The sequence below is a fragment of the Pimephales promelas genome, chromosome 4 (assembly GCF_988280905.1).
Source record: "Pimephales promelas chromosome 4, fPimPro1.hap1.1, whole genome shotgun sequence".
Classification (NCBI taxonomy): domain Eukaryota; kingdom Metazoa; phylum Chordata; class Actinopteri; order Cypriniformes; family Leuciscidae; genus Pimephales; species Pimephales promelas.
In genome coordinates, this window is record NC_142772.1 from 40,286,298 (window position 1) to 40,310,606 (window position 24,309).

A 24,309-nucleotide genomic window follows, 5' to 3' on the forward strand; every position below is an offset into this window, starting at 1 on the left:
TTTAAACGTTTAACATCGTATTACAACCATGGTAACAGTTTTATAAAAGCAATAAGGCACTCGAGGCAAGTGGCAGCCTCTCATACCTTATTGCTTGGCCTACATAATAAACAGGTTCTCAGAAATTAGTTCTGTTCCAAAGAAGATTAGCAGAAATCAGGCGGACTTCCTTCTTATCACTACTATCTAATCTGATATATGAGACAGAGACCCCTTACAAATTGAAAGCTCGTTTTTATAAAATATGAAATCTTAATTAAATATTTATTAATAAATAAACACGCAATTGTTCCCGAATCATATATTAATTGATTCATTTGTGTAAAAAAAACTAAGCACTAGTACTACATGAGCAGCGGAAGAACATGTGGAGATTGGCAGGGTGGTGTGCGGTTGCGCGGTAGGCGGGGCTTCCGCGGCTGCTGGTTCATTATGTGAGACTGACGCTCGGAAATGACCCATGTGTCTGACCTGCACCAATACACGATCACCGGATCGCCTCGTCCAACTCCCGTAGTGCATTTCTTTCAGTCTTTATAGGTTATTCACGACATACCGGCGCGTGTCATCCGATCATGTCTAAAGACACGGAGGCCAACAGCGAGGAGATTATGGAGTCAAAGGTGCTCTGGTACCCGGACTCGAAACGAAACACACAGATGGACCGATTCCGGACTCTAGTGAACCGGGACTTCGGGTTGAATCTGGGTGAGTAGAGTCAGGCTGGGCTAGAATGAGGGCAGACTATTTCAGCAAACAACACACCCTTATTCTACAGGAAAACAAAGCATAGTTCTACTATATAGTTAATCTCATTAATAGCTCATCCTGGGATTGTCATAGTTTCTACTGTATATCATGGTGGCCACATTTATTCACAAACGGGTAGTTTAACCATGCTTTCAGATGCAATTTTTGGCCCTCTACATTTTCTCCAGGATCCATTTTGTGTATTTAACTCTTTCAATTGCCCAACAAGGGATGTCTGACCACATATTACTGGTTTTTCATGCATGCCATTCTGCTGATTCTCAATGCATTGAATGTATAGACAGAGCTGTAAAACCAGTATTTCAGATCAGACATGGAATAGCTCTAACTGGCTGTCACACCATATGTTTGTATCATCAATTACATGCATCTCAGCACGTATGACACCATTTTCATCTATGACAAACTGCTTTAACATTTATTCTTTAAAACTATTTGTATGTTAGTAGTACTCATATTATACTATAGAACATGTTTTAGTTACTATTAAGATACAGTTCATACTTTTATGACATACTACTAGTACTTACTAATTTGGTATTCACTTCGATTAGTATTATAGGCCAATGAAAGGTCTTCACATTAGTACCTCCCTGATATTGTAGGTTCCATACTTGTATCTTCAACTGATACCAGTTAAACTGGAATTGATACTAGGAAATATTTAAAAAATGTTATCAATGTTAACACCCACAATGGTTGACATCTGAATATTGTATGGATATAGGCTACCCTTTCAGTCTATGTCTATGTAAAGGGAACATGCAATATTCAGAATAGTAAAAAAAATCAATAGTTAATTCTTAAATGATTATATTTTGACCCCTATTTTTTCCTTATTTGTTCAAATAACGCTGGAATAAAATTGATAGAAGAAAATAGTCAAAAATAACAAATCGAAACAAAAAGTAAGGGGCCAAAAGTAACAGTTGACCACAAATCTGAATCTTGTATGGACCAAGTCCTGATGTCTATCATCGCTAAACTAAATTAAATAATGGCATGTATTATGTCAAATGGTACCTTCAATAAATGTCTCTTTTATCTTGAAGCTAACTATAATGACCTGTATCAGTGGTCCGTGGACAGTTATCCGGAGTTCTGGGCGCAGGTTTGGACTTTCTGTGGCATCGCATGCTCGAAGATGTATGAGGAGGTTGGTTTATTTTTTTCAACCTTTTGGCCTTCTTTTTATATACAGTATTAATCAACTTTTTCAGATTTACACATACAGATATTTAAAAGTTTTTTTTGTTTGTCATTTCTTGTTGTGTAATGAGAGTTAAGGTTCAGCATAAATAACAAAGAAATTATTGTTTATCTTATTTATGTGGAGGTATACGTGTAATATATGACATAGATGATGGACCAATTCATTAGTCACATATGAATCATATACAGTAGATTAATCCTAACTAGTAAACATTTATGAATGTATTACTATTTAGTACTACTGTCTGAGCGCATATCTCTGGCTGAGAAGGTGTGTTAGGGCTTTTCCGTCTAAGAGAGCTTTAATTTTGCTTAAGGAGTGTCATGAGATAAATCATAAAAAAATAACACAGTCTATTTATGGCTTTCTATCTACAACCTTCTTACTTTACCTTATTTTTACTGCATGCTCTCTGTTGATTATTTGCTGACTCAAAGTTTGTTTTATTATTCGATAACATGTATGACAACATGGATTGTGGCAGGTTTGTGTAGTAAAAGAATTTCAAGCCATCCTATGTTTATATCATTTTTTTTTCTTTCAGCCAAACACAATCAGAGTTATATTGAATAATATCCTGGCTCTTCCCAGCTTTGTAATGGCACTGAATATTGGCAGAGTCCAAAAAGCGCATCCATCCATCCATCATAAAAGTAATCCATACAGTTAATAAATGCCTTCTGAAAGGAAGCAATGTATTTTTGTAAGAAAAATATCCATATGAAAACTTTATGAACTAATATCACTGGTTTACAGCAATGGCTGTAATGTTGTATTATGAGTAATTTGTGGGATACTTTTTTGGGGAACGGTGTGTGCCTACATCACGATAGTAGGGTAGTAGCCAAGATATTGCAACAAGTTTTCTAAGGTAGTTAACCTGTAGTCTTCTCTCAGTCCAGTGCTATTAAACCACTTTTTTTTTGTTCATTGAAATAAAGCTGAAATAAAAAAAATTAAAAAAGTATAAATAAACAGGCTGTTGTGATTGGTCTACCGCTTAGCGTGTCGTAAAACTAAACGCTTATTACCATATCTGAATTTCAGCTTCCTCACCACAGTAATGATGCTGTCATTTTTTCCCCCGTATAAATTCTAGTGCAAGTCCTCATCTAAAGATTTGCAGAACTGATAACAACGTCTTCTCAACATGTCAACAATACAAAACAAATTCTCAAATCCTCTTCCAGGCCTCATCTATAATAACTACAGTGTTTTAGGGCGGTTCAAAGTAGACCATAGACTGGCATTATGCAAATTTGTTACATTGTTACATAAATTGAATGTTAAATTGTCCGACATTTTACTTTCACAAACAGCTATATTACACACTGCGTGAAAGGGAATATTTGAAACGCATATTAGGGGAAACTTTAATAAGTATGTAAAAACACTAAAATATTACTGTCTCAAAATGACGAAAAATGTGTTGTATTAAACAGGATGACGTGTGACTCTGCTCACTCTCTGTTTCAGGTGGTTGATGTTTCTAAAAGGATATCAGATGCACCTGAGTGGTTTAAAGGCAGCAGACTGAATTATGCAGAGAACCTTCTCAAACACAAAGACCAGGACAAAGTGGCTCTCTATGCTGCAAGTATGAAAACTAGTTTATTACAATTTACATGAATTACATTCTGTGTCAAAACTGTTTTTTGTTGTTGTTGTTTTTTTTAAACAAACTGTGTAATTGACTATGTCCCTGGTAAGCACACTTTCTGCACTTTGCTAGTTTCATGTCTCCCGGCCTTATCACACTTTGTCTTCTTGTATCTCAAATTAATTTTGCATATCCAGTTATAAACTTAAACTACTGTTTAATGTTCAATAGTTTGGGTCAGTAATATTTTTTTAAAGAATGTTTTTTTCCTCAGCAAGGATTCAGTAAAACATGAGTGACCGCAGAGGCATTTATAATGATACAAAATATTTCTATCAGGGGTCCTTACAGAGTCTTTAAAGGGATACTCCACTTTTTTTTTTGTTGAAAATAGGTTCAGAAAATCCCTCATTTAAACAGTTGAGTTGTACCGTTTTCAAATCCATTCAGCCGATTTTCTGATATTTAGAAGAATATCAGTAACCAGACAGTTTCTGGTCCCATTGACTTTCATAGTAATATGGAAGTCAATGGGAAGTAAGGATTTGAATGTGACTACTGTAGGAGCACATCTGATCTCCTCCGGAAGCTGGTACTCTCCGTGCTTAGAGTGAACCCTTGGTATTTCTAGCTAATGTGATCCTTATGATCTGAGTAATCTGTTGGGTTTATATTCAGTGAGTAATTATTTCAAAACCTGTTTTTGAACTGTTAAATTGTTCTTGGGTCTTAAAATGGTCTTAAATCCTTAAATTTGATTTTTTAAAACCCTGCAAGATACCCTATTCTAGTTTAAATAAATGCTGTTCTTTTGAACTTTCTAATGATCAATGAAGAAAATTATCAAATGGCTAATGTTAATGTTACTTGAGCACCAAATCAGAATTAGATTGATTTCTGAAGAATCATGTGACACTAAAGACTGGAGTAATGATGCTGAAAATTCAGCTTTGCATTACAGAAATAAATTGCATTTTAAATGTATTAAAACATTTATTATTTAAAGATTATTGATTATTTTAAGTTGTTTTAATATTTCACAACATTACTCTATTTTTACTGTATTTTGATCAAATAAATGCAGCCATTGCTGAGCAAAAGAGACTTCTTTTTTACAAAAAAGATTCAATCCAACACTTTTGAACAGTAATTTACTTTAAGCTGTGGACAGTAAGCTGGTGACTATTGCAAAATACAACTTTTTTTCCTTTGATAATACTCGCGTTCCTCTCGTTTGGTTTATTTTGTGATAATAAACTGTACACTGTCCCTTAGTTGGTAAATACAATGTGGAAAATCTGAAGCTTCATTATGCTGAGGGTTAATAAATATATATGTCTATTCACTATTTATGTACTTCCAATTAAAATTTCAGTTCTGCATTATTTGCAGCTGTGAACAGTATATTCAGTAGTTTCATTGAATGACTTGGACGCCTGGACGTCACCACCACTGACTGAAGTCATAATGACATAATCAGATTCAGTAGACCTGAATGCGGTGGCAGTAATTCAGGTGATATAAAAACTGATGACCGTGACTCACTCCACGCTCTCAAACTGCACCCTCAAGCAATACTATTTATCTAAGACCTACGTAAACCCTGGTTTGGTAACAATGCAGTTTATAATCCACACAAATATCTCCTGATTCAAAACATGACTCTGCTGATCTCCTTGAGCCATTGTCCGTTTGACCTTATACACAAACGGCTACTTTAAAATAGCAACAGCACTGTGTGCATGTGTTTTATCTTCATTGATAGAATCTGTCATTGCAGACCTCTGGGTAATGTAACACTAAATGAATTATGCTGTCTGTAATTTGATTTGTGATTTTAGTGTCCATGTAGGGGCGTGGGGCGGGGTGCACATAGTTGTGCTTTTATATTGTGATTGTCCTGATGTGCTCCAGGATTGAGCGGATGTAATTACCAAAGTGGACCTGCGTCATTGGCTCGTCTTCGTGAAGCGGCGGGGAGTGAAGCTTACCTGAAAGGATTCTGATTAAATTTAACACTTTGGCTTTGTCCAAAATCGCCTACTTTTTTAGTACCTTCAAAAACATTTTAAAAATCTTACTGACTCTATAATTTTTAATGATGGTGTTTATTTTTATTATTATTATTAACTTATTTGCTGTCATGTTTTTTTGCCATGATTGAGATTTGTTTCTTAAAGTGATTTTTTTTGTGTGTGTATGTAGCTGAGGCGAATGAGGAGATCGTCAAGGTGACTTTCGGAGAGCTGAGGCGTGATGTCGCTCTCTTCGCTGCCGCCATGAGGAAGATGGGCATCAAAACTGGAGACAGGGTCGTAGGTGAGTGTCCCCTCCTTTTCTCCTTGTGTCTCTGTATTTGTGTTGTGCTTTCTCAGTCACCCATTTGACACCCAGATGACAGTAGTGGGATGAGGAAATACATGCCAATACTTCTTGGCCAAATAAAAGAAAATCTAATACACTGTTTAATATTGCATCAGGCTTGGGCACTCTAACCTGTTTTTCCTGCCCTCTTTCTTTGCTTATTCTTTCTGTCCTCCTGTGTCTTTATAAGTGTTCCAACTATGGGAGCCAGACAGTCGCTCCTAAAATCACAAACTCCCCTTTTTTTGTCTCAGATTTGGGGTTCAGCCAGGGCCATTCATGGCTATTGATTGGAGAATTAAGTGCAGTGTGCAGTTATACCATGGCAGTGGTAATTAGTCTTTTCAGATTTAAAACTTAAGTGCATTCAGACATTTCCAAGCTGAAGCTAGAGGTTGGTTAGAAGCTCAGATGCCAGATTTGTCTCTGCCCTCTACTGTGACCGTGTGTGTGAGTAATGGTGTCTTTATGTGAGTGATGTGAGATGGGGGAAAGGAGACTGTGTAATGGCTGATGTCATTCTGGGTTCATTATCTGCAGTGCTGATCATCTCTGACTTGTATTGGCTGTAAATGGGAGGAGGCCATTTCAGTGATTATATTCACCCATAGATTTATTCATACAAGTCCCTATAGAGGGGAATGAGCAACATGGTACAGAATGTTTTACAGTTTTACTCCATAGAGATATTTAAGGTTGTTTTATGAGTCACATGACTGCATGACATAAAGATACATTATGCTGTTATTTGAAAATCCATTCTATTGAGGGCATTCTGAAAAGTAAAAGTATCATGAACTATAAACTAGATTTTAACTTGACATTTAAATAGTGTATAAATTACTTTTTTTTCTAAAATAATTCTGTCAAACACAGTAACACCCTTAGGTAGGAAGTTACAGTGGGACACCGTGCCTCCCCTGAGCCCATTGACTTAACAGGCCCCCTAAAGTTTGTGCTGGGTTTAATGAGGGAGAGAATGAATTGAGATGAGGCAATGCCTCAATTAGAAGCAACCTTTGCAATGCTTCTAATTGAGAATTAATGTGAGATGAGGCAATGCAATGCATCCGTGATATGATTGGAAATTATTGGTTTGTGCAAAAAAAAAAACTTGTTTTTATGCGCATGCGCAAATCGGTCTGAATTAATAACATTATGGCGTTAATGGGAAGACTAATTAAAAAGTAAAGAAACGATGCAGACTAGGGATGGGCAACGATTAATCGCATCCAAAATAAATAAAAGTTTGTGTTTACATAATATATGTGTGTGTAGTTTGTATAATTAATTTGTATATATAAATACCCACACATGTATGTGTATATTTAAGAAAAATGTGTTATTAATATATCAAATATTTATGTATAATATTAATTATGTGTAAATATATATAAAGTATATACATGCAAATATTTCTTAAATATATACATGCATATGTGTGTATTTATATACACAAATTAATTATACACACTACACACTTATATATTATGTAAACACAAACTTTTATTTTGGATGCGATTAATCGTTGCCCATCCCTAATGCAGATATCTAACTAAAATATCTAACTTGAAATGGCCTGAATACATGACTGTGGGGGTTTTCAGTGAGCAATCAATCAGCTTGGTGAAATTAAAAGTACATCTTTGTGCCTGTGACCAGTGTTTACCACGGTTGATGACTAATGATCTAAAAAAAAAAATCAGTTGACTATTAAAAAGAAAAACTGATAAAAATATCTACACTGAACAAAATTATAATCGCAACACTTTTATTTTTACCCCCATTTTTCATGAGCTGAACTCAAAGTTCCTATGTACACAAAAAGCCTATTTCTCTCAAATATTGTTCACAAATCTATCTAAATCTGTGTTAGTGAGCACTTCTCCTTTGCCGAGATAATCCATCATAGGCTATATACACATATATGGGATGGACAGTGAAATTAAAACTCTGGCCAATATAGTGTTCCATACCTGTATATGTTTTGTCCTGGTGGCCAATCTTCACTGATTTTTACATTCAATCAGTAAGAGCAGAGTGTGAAAGTTGAATTAGCAGAGCGGTAGCACTGCTGTACTTAAATCTATGCACAGCTTTCCCGCACATCTCGCTGGCTCATCTGTGACCAGGACAGCAAGTATTTGTAGTGTATCGAGAGCTATGGTATCCAGGGTAATGTTGGCATACCATCACATAGGACTAACCACATTAAGCAGGAATAACTGTCGAAGCAAGAGGAATCTGTCTGAAATGGATGTTTAGGTACTTACTCTGACTGTTTCCAAAAATCATAAAACCACAGCTGCCTTCCTCTCTCCTGTTTCCACCAAAACTGTTCGTCAGGAGCTTCACCGAGTCCATATTCATGATCTGGCTGCTATAGACCATTTCACAAGATGTAAACAACACTGGTCCAGAAGCACTTCCTGTTTCAGTTTTTTAACACTACATAAAAGCTGGGATAAAATACAACCAACAGAACATTTAAAACTGAATCAAAAAATTTAAACAAACATCTTTAAGATGTTTTCTTTACATGTGAAATAAAGAAAACGATTACAAACTGAAACAGGAAGTGCTTCTGGGCCAGTGTTGTTTACATCTTTTGAAATGGTCTATAGCCGAACCTTTGGTCACTCGTGCCAGTGCTAAATGTCGCTTTCAATGGTGCCAACACAGTGCAAATCTTGGGCTGTGGACAATGTGAAACATATAATATTATCTGATGTGTCCTCCATCCTTGATGTTTGGGCAGCAGTATCATGGCATTTCCCACTGTGCTTGATGGGTGCGATTTCACTGCCAAAGACTACTGAACCATTCTGGAGGAGTATGTGCACCCAATGGACCATGGTTCAAACATTGTACCTTGAAGTTTATGCCGTGTATCAGCATGATAATGCACCAATACACAAAGCAAGACTTCTGACAGAATGGTTTGATGAACATGAAAGTTGAACATCTCCCATGGCCTGCACAGTCTCCAGATCGAAATATTTACATACACACAAACACAAACTTCCCTTAGCAGGACAATAAAGTGCATTCAGTTTAATACAGTTTGTCTATAATAATGATAATTATTATTATTAGCTATATTTAAAAACAGAAGTGGTTATGACGGTTTAGGGTAAGGTATGTTTACTTTACTGTTTCTATAAAAATGTCTACGTGGATGCAAACAAAACTGTGTTCATTGAGGTGTGTCTTTTCTGAGTATGTGTGTGTTGTATGAAATAAAAGCGTGGAAGTTTACAAAGGCTGAGTACACTGATCCTGTTAGGGTGTGCGGTTTTGTGTGCTTATGTGTAAAGTGTGTTTCTCTCAACTAAAATGTCCTTGTCTGTTCCTTGATTTACTGCGTGTGTGTGTGTATGAGTAGGAGTGAATAAATGGCCACTTTGCTGATGAGGCCAGGTCTCATTGCCGCAGTATCATTTAGCTAATGGACACTGTTTCGATTCTGTATCTTTACTCTCTCTATTTTGTTCAATACACAATATAATTTACATTTAAACCAAATATTTAATTTATAGTTAATTTAATCTTTAATCTTAATCTTTGCTTCAGCTTTATTTTAAATGTATGATTCAAGCTATTTTCTAATCTTTTTCAATCTTTTTTTTTTTTTTTTTTAATAAATCTTGATTTTAACCTCAACTGTTTCTCCTAAACTTCTTTTGGCTGAAAATTTGATGCTCAACTCACAGTATATTATTGCCTCCACGAGTCACTTTGGTCAAGTATATTGAAAGTGTATTGAAATATACTTCCTTTTTAGTAAAACTGTGACTGTATGCAAGTGTTACTTTTTAGATGTTGTATTTATAATTTCCCCCGTTGTGTAATATTTTCAGTTATCGTCTCTTTTGCCTGTAAAAGCACAGTATTTCTGAAGAAAATGTAATATATTTTGCCTGATGAGTGCTCACTAACATAACTTGCATATCTTAAGTTATTCTTGCACAATTCCAGTGATGTATTGCTTTTTTTTAATGTAATTTTGTTATTTCTGATATATTCTCCCTCTCTTTACCTCAGGATATCTGCCCAATGGGATTCATGCTGTTGAGGCCATGCTCGCTGCAGCAAGTATCGGCGCCATCTGGAGTTCAACCTCTCCAGATTTTGGTGTCAATGTAAGAGCTTTACATACGTAGTGGTTGTATAGTATACTATTCTACTGCTACTACTACTACTTAAATTGTATGCAGTTAGTGTATAGAAACAACTTATTTTTTTCTTTGAGCTCTGGATCATCAGAACATTTAACATACTATACAGGCTAGATCAGGTCAGAAAGGTATTTCACTTTCACAGTGATTTAGAAAGTGTGAAATTATAATGATGACATATTTCAAACACGCATGCATGGCCACTTTATTTTTTTATGTACAACACTACAGTTTTAAAGTTTGGGGTTGGTAAGATTTAAAAAAGTATCTTATGCTCACTATGGCTGCATTTATTTGATTAAAATACAGTTAAAACAGCCATATTGTGATTACAAAATACCTGTTTCCTATTTTAACATGTATTATTAATTCATTTATTCCTGTGAGGGCAAAGCTGAATTTTCAGTGTCGCATGATCTTTCAGAATATTATTCTAATATGCTGATTTGCTGCTCAAGAAACATTTATTATTAGTATCAATGTTGAAATAAACGAATTGTGCTTCTTAATATTTTTGTGGAAACCGGATTTTTTGATGATAAAGACATTTATAATGATACAAAAAGAGATCCATTTCAAATAAATGCATTCTTTTGAACTTTCTATTCAAGTTATTGCATCCTTGCTAAATAAAATAATTTATTTTATTTTAAAAAAATCATGAAAAAAATTATCACTCAGATAATAAGAAACGTTTCCTGAGCACCAAATCGGCACATTAAAAGGATTTTAATCCGCTTGACAAGCGGAAGTGTTAAATATAAATAGTTATTGAGTTAGCCATATTATTGCAACATGTCGGCTCCCATGTACAAAAAAAGTAGGCCATCTAACCATCAATTCTCACTGTCTTCAAATGTGTGTGTGACCTGTGAGCTATGTCAAATACTCTGTCTGACATGCACACACTGTTCCTCTCGCTCCTGCCACTCTGTATCTCTCTCACATAAACTCTCCTACGAGGAGATTAAAGTAAGTCTAAAGCCCCCCTGGGCTGTGGTTATTCCATTAATAGGACTGCCTTTAGTAGCTAAAGCAACATAGATTCACCATGGCTTATTGACTAAAATGAACTCTGTACATACACTGCTGCCCCCTGTGGTTAAGATTGGGTACTACATCACATTGCTGCATCGGTTATTCACTACTGTTCAAAATGTTGGGGGTCGGTAATATTTAAAAAAATGTTTTTTGAAAAAGTCTCTTATGCTCACAAAGGCTACATTTATTTGATAAAAATGCAGATAATATTGTGACATTTTATCACAAGTTAATTTTTTTTTTAATATATGTAGTTTATTCCTCTGATTGTAAAGCTGAATTTTCAGCAGACATTATTCCAGTCTTCAGTGTCACATGATCCTTCAGAAATGCTTTTAATGTGCTCAGGAAACATTTATTATTATTATCTGTGTGATATTTTTTTTCTTTTGTAAATAGAAAGTTTAAAAGAACAGCATTTATTTTGAAATCGTTTGTAACAATGCAAAAGTCTGTCACTTTTGATCAATTGAATACATCCATGCTAAATAAACATCCTTTTTTTTAAGAAACAAAAATCTTACTGACCCCAAAAGTTTTTGAACAGTAGTGACAATGTAGTGTGTATATATATATATATATATATATATATATATATAATTCTTTTTTGTGATGTATTGAATATAATAATATATAAGAAAAAAATACAGCTTATTATGTGTATGTGTGTGTATCTTTCTTTGCTCCTGTGTTTTACCTCTCTCTCTTTTCCTCTTCAGGGAGTGCTGGACAGAATTTCTCAGATCCAGCCCAAGTTGATGTTCTCAGTAGCAGCTGTTGTCTATAACGGCAAGCAGCACGACCATATGGAGAAACTCCAGAACGTTGTTAAAGGTATAAAGCACACGAGTTTCAGCTCACGCACAGCTAGATTTTCCCCATCATGTCGTATTGTTGATATGTTTGCATTTCATTGAGCCTCAAATACTTGTTTTTCCCCTCCCCATCATCTCTCTCAGGTCTCCCTGACCTGAAGAAGGTTGTGGTCATTCCATACGTTCGCTCTCGACAAGAAACCGACCTCTCCAAGATTCCCAACAGGTCTGTGCATCTATGTGTGTGCTAACAATCACATTATACATACAAGTTTGATTTTAATCAGCAAGAATGCATTTCATTGATCAAAAGGTACTACCTTATATAATGGTACAAAATAAAACTTTGATGCTGAATGATGCTGAAAATTCAGCTTTGCCATCATAAGAATAAATGAAATATTAAAATATATTAAAACAGAAGCCGGTCACTTTATTATATAATATTAATGTTTTTATGATCAAACAAATGCAGCCATTTTACCAACCCCAAACATTTGAACAGTAGTGTGTACATTTGTATATAATACATTGGTGTATTATAAAATGAATTATTACATTTTTAATCTGTCACGCCTAATATTTGTTGATAAAAATCTGTTGTTGTGTTATTTAATATTAAAAAATAAATGTGATTTGGCTATATTCTATGAAACTTCTTTACTGTTATGTAACCCCTGGCTATGATAATGGTCAGTGGTCCCACTTTATATTAAGTGGCTTTAAGTACCATGTACTTTCATTGAAACAAATAATTTGATACAATGGACTTATTTTGTACATACATGTTTTTACATTGTACTTATATTTTTAAAATACCAGCATGCAATTACAGCTGTAACTGATTTATGTAATTACATCTGTAATTACACAGCTGACCCATCCCTTACACTTTAACCCACCCTTAAAACTACCCATACCACCACACCTGTCCCTAACCTTACCCGTACCACACCTCAATAGCAGCAAAAGTGATTTACAATACAACATGAGCACAATAAGTACATTGTACTTATTTTAAAATGTAAGTACATAGTACTTAATATAAAGTGGGACCGTCAGTTTTTCAGGTAACTTTTGTCTGAATCAATTGTGTTGTGGAATTCCATTTGGAATCACTTTGTCTAAATCAATCAATGTTAAATGTCTTAAAAGACTAGATCAATTCCAAATTTCTCTATGAAGTTCCATATGCTAAATGGGTTTTATATTGTCTGGTTAGAATAGAGTCAGGCCTGAATCTCTGTGTCCTGTTCTGTTTTTTTCAGTGTGTTCCTGGAGGACTTTTTGGCCACAGGGAAAGAAGGGGATCAGGACCCTCAGCTGGAGTTTGAGCAGCTTCCCTTCTCTCATCCTCTCTTCATCATGTACTCTTCTGGCACCACAGGAGCTCCCAAGTGCATGGTGCACTCTGCTGGGGTGAGTGTGTGTTATGCAGAGTCCAAATGATATATTGTGCACTGTACAATTATACCCACTTGAGGCATTCATTTTCAGATTCATTTTTGAAGCTTTCCGTTGTTCCTATTCCCCGAACATGACGTATAAAGAAAGAAAATACCGATGGTAGCATTTGTTTCACATGTATACAAATATCAACAGCTGAATGATCAATTTACCATGCAAAAAACAGTGTTGTTATTGTTAACTAAACCTATTAACTCATTCTCATTAAAAAGCTGACATAAAATAAAATATAAATATTAGGGCTGGGTATTGACACAAATTTCACAATTCGATTCGATTTCGATTCACAAGCTTGCAATTCGATTCGATTCCGATTAGATTCAATATCGATTATTTTGGATATCAGTTACAATAAATGGCAATTTTTCTCAAGGGAATCAAATCTCTTAATTAATGCTGTAAACTATGGGAGTCTAGTTGTAGCCTATAGGCTTCATTAGCCTAATATGAAGATAATAATGAACTGTTTTGTAGCTATACAAACACTTAAATTACACTTTTATTTATTTTTATAATAAGATTATATAAAAATTTAAACATTTAAATGTGGCTGTCATAAAAACTTGCCAGATTTATTCAAATATGCATTAAATATTGAAGAACATTACGATTATAATGCATATGTAATATGGTGTATATATTTAGCAAAATGCTCCTCTCTAGAGTTATTTTTTCTAGCTGACTAACGAGTTTATGTCTGTTTTCTGAGGTAAATTTGACGATACATGAAAGATTCGGCTGATTGAGCAAATCAATGTGACATGATACGGATTTAGATAAGTTTTACTCCATCTTTTAACACACTTTCAGACGCTCATTCATGTTTATTTCGCGCTGTGACTGGTATTATTAACCCGGAAGAGAGATCAGCGCTGCTGCTTCTCCAGAGCGATCTCACGCCACAGCGCCAAAACGTTATTTATGTTTTTGAATTTCTAAAGAAAATGGACGTAATTTGAAAATTGAGACTTTGTTTCATATCAATAGTAACAAAGGACAAAGATTATTGTGATTTCTTTGGATGCGCGCAGCAGCGATACAATGATCCATTCATTCAAATGAAACAGGATGACTAATTGATTCTTTGGATTTAAGAATCGATATCGGTCCGTAAAAATGAGAATCGATTAATATTGAGAAATCAATATTTATTACCCAGCCCTAATAAATATCAGTTAGTCATGAGGCAGCATTTTTCATTTTCGTACTTAAAATTACTAAAAACTGAAATAAAAATAAATTAAATAAAAATGTTCAGAAAAGGCGCAGCGCTACCCTAAAATACACCTCCATAGGACGACGTCACCATTTCACCAGCTGACTGAAATCTACCTAGATCGCAAAATGAGCATGACCGAAACAAACTTAAGATTCCAGCTTTGATATTTGACCAATGTTTGAAAGTAATTTTTTTTTTACAGTGACAGCAATTTATTATTTTGTGTCAGGAGTGCATTTCAATCATGCTGAATCAAACTGGTACCGTTTCACATAAAAAGAGAACACATACCTATTCAGTTGCACCTGCTTCCATTTATTTTACGATCGCAGGAATATAAAATATGTTTACGTCACATTTTTTGGAAAGAGTGAGTATTTCTATTAATTTTTCACAAAATGATGCGACCTAAGGAGGTTTGTGTGATCTCTTCTGTCTCACTATCCCTTCAGTCAGAGCAACAGAGGCAGCTCACGGACAGAAAACACAGAGTTCTACGAGTTAACCGGAGTTCATGTTTTTTTATTGACGTACTGTATAAGGCACAGGGAAGAGAGAGTTAAAACATGAAACCAAAAAAATACACTATTGCAATCATATGATATGGGTGAACGCAAAGCTTTAAATCTATTTTTTAATCCCAAATCCCATATTTTTTATCACCATGTCCCTTTAAGGGGTCCGTAACCTTTCCACTTGGTCTGCTTCTTAAACTCCTGCATCATTTCTCTTGGCTGTGATTTCTGGACATTAGTGCCAAGTGCCAACATCACATTAAATAAAAAGAGTTAAAGGAGTTGGTCAAAATCTGTTGAATCGGCAACATAGACCACTAGATGGCAATAAGAGACCTGAACGACACTATAAGCCAGATGGGATGAGCAATTATGTGCACCATTCCCATCCGTTCTGAATGCATTTCCTGTATAATCCCAACATTAGGGACACAGCAGATGTAAATCAACCTTGGTTCCTGTACTCATTCCCACAAATACACATGTTCCACTGAAAATTCATCTAAAAAGCAATGCTTAATTTTTGTTTTGTTTTGTGCTTCACAAACACTTCATATGTGCTTGGTTGGTGTGTGTGTGTGTGTATAGCACTGTTTTATTAGTTTCACGTTTTCACTGCTTTTCCCTTCAGCCTTTGCAGCGTTTATGTCTGACACCTCTCTTGTGTGTTAGAAAATTAGAGCGCTGTGTGAATGAAAACACACTATCATGTGTGCACATGCAGCCGTATCTTGCTCTATGGATGATCATTATTCAGTTGATTTTATGAAAACAGTACTTGTGTTGGGTTATAGCAGTTTGAGAATGAATGAACACGCTCATAATTAATGATTTCACTAGGACACAGGTTAGGCACATACTACAGGGTTTGTGATGTTTTATTTTTTCTCCTTTTTTTAAATCCATGCAGTGCTGCTGATCCTTTAGTTTGGTAATTAGGTCATTCCCTGCCAGCCAGAATCCATCTGAACGTATGACACCAGCACAAGAGAAAGAACATCCAGAAAAACAAACCCAAACCTCAACTAATGTTTTTGTTATGCCTCCTCTAATATTACAGATTTTTCTTAGCCATTTTTCCACCAACCTGTGTCAAGGTGATTTTAAGTCATTTCCCCTCAGATTCACACAGATGTCCTTGCAGAGTAACCACAGGTGTGGTTCATCATGTTAACTATGAACATGTTCAACGCCCAGTTTCCTGTCTGACCCTTTTGTTCTCCATTCCCCAGGGCACTCTCATCCAACATCTTAAAGAACACATTCTCCATGGCAACATGACCTACAATGATGTCATCATATATTACACTACGGTATGTATCTATGACCTTTGATGCCATAACCGCACCGTCATGGGGGAAAACGGTATCTTTGTCCAGTGTCGTCCATTTAAAAGTAGCAGTGTATTGTAAATTGAATACTTTTTGCAAGCAACATATACACTAACAAAATAACGGGGTCAGTAAGATTCTTGTAATGCTTTTGAAACCTCAATGCTCGCCAGTTTAAATGATTAAAAATGTGGTAAAACAGTAATATTGTGAAAGATTATTACAATTTAAAATAACTGTTTCCTATTTTAATAAATTTTATCATGCATTTAATTTCTGTGAATTTTCAGTGCCATTTCTCCAGTTAAATCATTCTAATTTGCTGTTTTGGTTGAAAGAAACATTTAATATTTTTGTGGAAACTAATACTTTTTCAGCATTCTTTATATATATATATATATATATATATATATATATATAATAGGGTTTACAAAAATGTATATATTGATAATAAAATGTGTATGTATATATGAAGAGTTCAGATGCAAAAGCCTCTAAATGCCATTTGAAATTTTCTTCTTTAATGATGATTTTTATCAAACTTGTATATTTAAGTTCAGTGATTTCACTTAAATGGCAATGATAATTACCTATTAATTGTTATTTAAGTGAAATATACGAGTTTGATAAAAATCATCATTAAAGAAGAAAATTTCAAATGGCATTTAGAGGCTTTTGCATCTGAACTCTTCATATATATATATATATATATATATATATATATATACTGTATATATATATATATATATATATTAGGGGTTTATACAAAAATTCAACTGTATCTATCATGGATAGTTCACCCAAAATAAAAATTATTGTGTGAAAAAAAAAAAAGTTTTTAGAGTCAGAACTACATTAAACCACTATATAATGTTGAATATAATGTATAATAATGCAATGGGGGAATATTTGTGGGTCCTGCAAATGCCAAATGTCTTTCTATCAATAAAAACCCAATCTAAAAGCAGGGGCTCTCTTTTTTTTTTATGTGCAGACGGGCTGGATGATGTGGAACTGGCTTATATCCTCTTTAGCCGTTGGGGCTTCTGTGGTCCTGTACGACGGCTCTCCTCTTATTCCCAGTGCCAATGTGCTCTGGGACCTCGTAGACCGTTTGGGGTAAGTTTGTGTTGTGTGAGAGAGACTCTCTAATGAAGGTGTAACAGTCAGGAGCTTTTTCCTCATGCTCGTGCTGTAATTGGTCGAGGTGTGGCAGCGCTTATCACTAGCATCTGCTGTGCCCTTTGTGTAAATGACACCACATCACCACGGCAACCTGATTTAAAGAGACCGCTCTAATTGGCCACCTCTAATGTGACATCGAGTTCCTTTCAGAGTTTACCTGTTATTGATCAGAAAGAATCGAAGTGCAACAGACACTGGAGTTTTGTGTGTGTGTCTGTCTGTGTGTGTGTGTGTGTGTGTGTGTGTGTGTGTGTGTGTGCGTGCACTCATTTTCAGTCTCTCTTGGCTGCTGGTGAAAGCTTCTATTCTTAACTTTCATTGTCTCACCTTTTCCCAAGAGCAAGAAAATAGAGACATTTCCTTTTTCAGCAGCAGCTTTTGGGAAATCCAAAACATGCACACATTTTTATCTCACCAGACCCATGTGTGCTGCTTGAATTATTCAGAGACATTTCTTTTTAAATATTTATTTTAATTAGGCCTGTCAATTGATTAAAAGTATAAATTTAATACACTGCCATTCAATAGTTAATACTGAATGAAATGAAATGAAACTCATCTCAATGAAAGTAATATTAAAATGATTATGTTACAATTAGTTGTTTTTTTTTAATAGATGCTGCTTTTTTTTACGTATCAAAGTATCCGGAACAAAAATGTCCACCATAGTTTTCACAAAAATATTAATATAAATGTTTTCAACATTGAAAATAAGAAATGTTACTTGATCATCAAATCAGTCTATTAGACTGATTTCTGAAGGATCATGTGACACTGAAGATTGGAGTAATGATGCTGAAAATTCAGCTTTGCCATTACAGGAAAAAAAAAATACATTTTAAAATAGAAAATAGAAAACTTATATACGTTTATTTAAAATACAAATTTAAAATTGTAATTATATTTAAAATATGACTGTTTACTGTATTTTACACACAGTATGCGTATTTCTATAAACCATAAATGAAGAAATAATAATAAAAAAACAGCCTTGGTGATCAGAAGAAACTCCTTAAAGACTTTTGAATGCAATTGTAATGATTTAATGAAATTAATTGCGAAAATTTAGAGAAAACATTGTGGTGAACAAGTAAAGTATTGAAGAGACATTACAAAAAATTACTTTCATGTAAAATTTTACAAAATACTTTCATAAGCCTATCACACTACTGGTCCACAGCAATTTATATCACAATTGGCTTATCACAAACTGATTAATCCAGGTGTGTCTGACCTCAGTAGACACGACAACAATAATCAGGCACACCTGAATTAATCAAGTTTGTCCAATAATGGCAGACAGGAAACAAGGAGCTGGCTGAAGTTCAGGAAGTAGTGCATCTGTGCATAAAGCCAATTGAGTCGGTTAGTGAAGTCAGTCTGAATGTTCATGCATGACGCATTCTCGCATTCACGCTATTTTTTAAGTGTTGGTCTATGTGCATGTTTGTCTTTGGCCATTTCTCAACTTTTAAATCATGTCTCAAAGCCCCTGCGTTCAGTTCCATGCAATTGCACTCTGTCTTACTGTTCTGAATGCAACAATGCGTCCTGCGAGATCTGATTCTGTGCAGTCTGTTTTTGGTAAATGTGAATTGGCGAGGCGTGTTGCCTGTAGTAGCAGCTGAGCTTCAAGCTTAAATTGCTTTAATCATAGGAATATTTCTTAATGTGGAGTTTACTTATGGGTCAGGTGGCATGCTTAAATAGTGTTGTTTTTTTATCACGTTATTTTTTTTTAATTCATATTATTATTTAAATGAATGTGTTAAATGTGCTGTCCTAATTTTAAAAGGCAGCTCTGGTTTGTATCTGAGAGTCTGTTATGCAAGTTATTCCTCTAGGCTGTATAGGGTTTATTTAGAGTTCACTGTGATGAAAAAAAAAAAGATTAGAGGATATGCTGTTGTTCAGTATAGATCAAAAATACAAAACTGGTGTGCACGTCCCTAACACCCAGATTGGGCTCAGGTGCAGGACAACAAAGTAACATAAAAGAAAAAAAGACGGTTGAATTCCACACACTGAAAATAGCTGCTCCATATGAATGTATTAATAGCACAACGTTTCAACCATCATCAGGCACAATACCAAACTTTAAATAGAAGCAGGTAACAAGCCCACACACGAAACACAAAAACATGTGACAAATTCAGTATAGATCAAACCCACAAACTTTTACCTGTTAGTCCTGGTCATGTAAAGTCAGCATGAGCATGAAACATCATCCATGAACCATTATCCATTTTGTAAGCCCAAAGCATATTTTGGCTGTCTGCATTCTACGACTGTAATTTTCGTAATTCACCATCTGTGTGCTGCCCAATTTTTGTGTCTTTTTATTAGACTATGAGAATGTTTACATGGTAACCTGTTTCATTTCAAAAGAGCGAGTACAATATTGTTTTCCATTCCTGTAAACTTCAAATTGAAGCACTTTACGAGCAGAATAAAGTGTTTTATAGATCGGCCATATTCATGCCTAAAACACTGTATTCTGCTCGTAAAGTGCTTATTTCAAAACTAGCAACACAGCAAAAGTTTGGTACACCTAAAACTGGAGGACTCAAGCTTAATATTTTTGGTCTTTTGCAAATCATTTGCAGATCGTAGTTAATACCCATTCATACCCTTGAGGTGTCCACACTTCTGAGACACGTATTGACGCGTTGTATTATATGTGGAACAATAGATTTCAACTTCGTTTTAAGACTTAGGCCATCTAGTCTTTAATTGTGTTCACTATCCAGATGAGAGCAGTAATGAGCAAAAGCGAATAAAGTTGTGAGAGAGCAAGGCATTGAGAAGCTGGAGCAAAAAATAAATAAATAGACTTCTATTCCGCTCTCACCATGCATGATTTCATCTTTATTTTTGTAACTCTGTTTGTTCTCTGCAATTCAGTATAAAAACAATCGCAAGCTCTTCCTCTATGCTGTCCTTTTTTTATACTGACAAGAAACACCTCTCCTGTTGCTTTAAGTAAGTTTGTGAGGGAATGTATTATGGGATCATCACTTCAGTCCAGGTCTGTGATCAGTTGTGTAGTGTACTCTATGCAGTCTGAATGTTTGTGATACAAATAAATAAACAGACTGAATCAACCCATATACCCCTCTTTTGCAGATGAATGAATAAAACATGTTCTCTCTTTTGTCCCTCTATGTTTAGTTGTTCAAATATACTGATCCTGGATTAGCTTTTATCTTCGCCTGGTCCCCCTTCAGATTAATTATGTTTAATGTTGACAAATGATCAATATTCAGTCAGAGGGCAGATTTGGTGTCCATGTAGATGAAGGACAATGTGTTAGGGAAACCTGTTCTGGACAAAGGGCCATTGTGAAACTTGGTCATGCTAGACAACTCTTTCTTTGTCACATATATGGTCACTTTTGGGAAATAAATAGCTCCTGTTTTTGGTCTTCCATAAGACAGACCATACTAAATATTTATTGTTTTGAAGACAATAGAAGCAATGCTTTCCCCATAGTTTTGATTTGAACCCAGAAACAGTTCTTCAATTCAGTTTTAAATTCAATCCAGATAGTTACATTCATTGAGTCCAATCTTCTGAAGTTACCTAGCTATGATTGCACGAGTTAAGTAATGTTGATATAATGTAAATATCTCATTCTCTGAATTATTGTATTTGTTATTGTTTCCTTTACTGCGCTGGTGTAACCCTTTTATGTTGCTGTCAAGATCAACATCAGGGGTGTCAAATCCTGATCCTGGAGGTCACCTTCCTGCAGAGTTTAGCTCCTACGCACATGGAACTTTCTAGTGATCCTGTATCCGAAATCACTCCCTATATCCTTAAATATGGCACTATTTGAGGGGACTGCCATTTGTAGTGGTGCTCGAAACCATAGTGGATGTTATAGAGTACTCATTCAATCCCAAAATGCACCACGAAAACCAGTGTACAACTGATGTGAACTCAACGGCTAGAGAATACCCATAATGCACTGCGATTGTTGTGTGGAATGAATTCCCGTGTCCTGCCAGAAGATGCAGCTAAATCATCCATCCATCCATTTTCCAAACCGCTGGTCCAATGTGGGTACAGAATAATATCATCTGGTATAAATTCCTTTATAATCGATTATTAAATTGTTTAATTAAGGTTTATAAAATGGTTAGTTCCAATCCTTGTTTCTGATTGGTCAATATCTCTGTTTTGTATTAGTGTGTGTGCATAGTGCTTACACACACACCAGTGCTCACAGTATAGAACTTATAAATATTTTTATTACTACTGGACCTGCCAGTTTGCGAAGTTTCAAATGATTATTATACAGCAAGCACAAACTATACAAAAGCGGCAGCCCGTCCGGTGCACTCTATATTAGGGATCTATATTAGTGGAGTAATGTGGGGAAAAGTGAATGAGGGTATAGGGGACAGGTCTGTTTTATTAGGGCTAGAGCTGGGTTGTCCAATCATGCTCCTGGAGGGCCACTTTTCTGCAGAGTTTAGCTCCGAAAACACCTACCTGGAAGTTCCTAGTGATCCTAAAGACCTTGATTAGCTGGTTCAGGTGTTAATCGGGGCAAGAGATAAACTCTGTTGAAAGTTGGCTATCCAGGATCATCATTGGACACCCCAACCTTCATCAGTGCAGTGCTGGAGGCCGGTGTCCTGCAGACTTTTATTTCAACTCTAATTAAACATACCTAACTGTAATTTGCTTTAGAAAGTTATTCTGTAAACCTTGATAAGTGTTTGATAACTGCTGGACACAGCCCCCCAGAACTTGAGTTGTAGAGGTCTGCACCGTTAAAGGGTTAGTTTACCCCAAAATGAAAATTCTGTCAGTAATTACTCACCCTCATGTTGTTCCAACCCCGTGAGACTTTCGTTCATTTTCAGAACACAAATTAAGATATTTTTTATTAAATCTGAGAGCTGGATCTCTCCTCCGCTTCTTAAGGCCGTGTGTCCACCAAAGCTTTTTTCCACGTGCCTGGCGTATATTTTCAATTGTTTTCACTGGGAGCGCCGCGTTTTTTAAACGGCATGAGCGTACCGAGGCGCTGAGCATTTTTTTCACGCTGAAGCGCCGAGCGCCCAGCGTTTTTTACTGGTCGCTGGGAGTTGAAAAATGTTCAACTTTGGATAAACCGCAGCGCTCATCACGGTCACTTTTTACCCAGCCGTCCAATCACAGTGGAGGAGGGGCGGGACTAATACCACACAGACCAACTGTCACAACATTCAACTGCTGCGGATATTCTGTATCATAGCAACGAAACGTCTCAACGGAAAAAACGCTGCGCTGCCTAAACCCTCTCAAGCACCAAAAGGACGGCGTCTTCAGCAGAGCGTATGGCGTTTTCAGCTGGCTAAAAACGCTTTGGTGGACACACGGCCTAAGGGATCGAAACTGGCATTGTTAAAATAGTCTGAGTGACTACAGTGGCTCAATCTTAAGTTTATCATGTGACGAGAATACTTTTTGTGCGCACAAAAACAAACAAAAAAACGACTTTATTCAACTATTGATTTCCTTCTCTGTGGGCCGTGGGATTTCACGTAGTGGAACTGTGCAAAGCTTCTAGGTTGTACGATTTTGATTTCCAAAATGATGTTCAAGTAGCCATGGCTTGTAGGAAATGAACTGTCTGAATAATTAGACAAGCTTGACTGCAGATTGTTAGAAAAATTAAATCAGAGGTTGCAAATGTAGTAAATCAGAGGTTCATGACTTGAAAGCAAATGGAAGGAACACATCAGTGGTTGGTCATATCATTAGATGGGCACTGTCAGATTTTCCATTTTTCCTCCGCCTGACTGATATCTTGGTTGTGAAATCACGTTCTATTTCATTTTGTATCGAATGCTCTTTCTACATCCTAAATGACCCATTACTAACCAGGCCCTGCCAGCTGCCACCAATCACACGCTAGCAGGACGTTGTCATGACATCTATCGAGACCGAGGATGACTCTTTTTGGAAACTATAGAGAGAGAAAAACAGAGAATGACAAATAAGTTTAGATGGATACTTAACTACATTTATGTGCAGCCTCTGATATTTTGCACATTATTTGTTCAGGTTTTGCCCTTAAGTCTGCTTATAATGTTTTTTAAGACAAACAAAGGTTAGTTTTACCTGACAATATTCCACACGTTCTCAGTGTCCCTCTGTTTTGAATGGATAACCTCTTTGAACGTAAAAGGAGTAATTGATGTATACTTCATTTTAATTTGGGGGTGAACTATCCCTTTAAGGCAACGTTTACCCTTTTGTTTTAATGCTGTATGCCCTTCTTTCTTTCATGGACCATTAAAGGAGAATTAAAAATGTATATATTTAAAAAAACAAATGTCCAATTAGCGCTTCTTCATATAATACTGTGGATTTGCAGATGTCTGGGTTTATAGATTAATGGTCTCATGGTTGTCGTCAGCTTTCTGAAATTTTTTGCAGTTAGAGCTGTGCTTTGATTACATTTGGGTTGGCAGTTTCATGTGTTATACAACCTGTATGGTAGTACGTTTGTTCTACTGTAATTCTGCTGTAATCAGTGAAACTCTGTGCTAAACAAATGGAGATTACACTAACACAACCATGTTGACAGCATTTAAGCTTGTCTGTGCTCTTC

The 24,309-nt window shown here is 35.7% G+C and overlaps 1 protein-coding gene across 1 annotated transcript in view; it reads left to right on the top strand.

The window, feature by feature from the left end:
* The first annotated feature begins 430 nt into the window (after nucleotides 1–430).
* Nucleotides 431–24,309, top strand: part of aacs (acetoacetyl-CoA synthetase) — a 34,704-nt gene continuing 10,825 nt past the window's right edge. Inside the window, exons 1-10 of the mRNA XM_039659304.2 lie at nucleotides 431–708; nucleotides 1,824–1,927; nucleotides 3,461–3,581; nucleotides 5,790–5,903; nucleotides 9,993–10,090; nucleotides 11,887–12,001; nucleotides 12,127–12,208; nucleotides 13,251–13,401; nucleotides 16,416–16,496; nucleotides 17,509–17,633. Of these exons, the coding sequence (XP_039515238.1) occupies nucleotides 576–708; nucleotides 1,824–1,927; nucleotides 3,461–3,581; nucleotides 5,790–5,903; nucleotides 9,993–10,090; nucleotides 11,887–12,001; nucleotides 12,127–12,208; nucleotides 13,251–13,401; nucleotides 16,416–16,496; nucleotides 17,509–17,633 (1,124 nt within the window). The 5' untranslated portion in view covers nucleotides 431–575. The remainder of the gene's footprint in view (nucleotides 709–1,823; nucleotides 1,928–3,460; nucleotides 3,582–5,789; nucleotides 5,904–9,992; nucleotides 10,091–11,886; nucleotides 12,002–12,126; nucleotides 12,209–13,250; nucleotides 13,402–16,415; nucleotides 16,497–17,508; nucleotides 17,634–24,309) is intronic.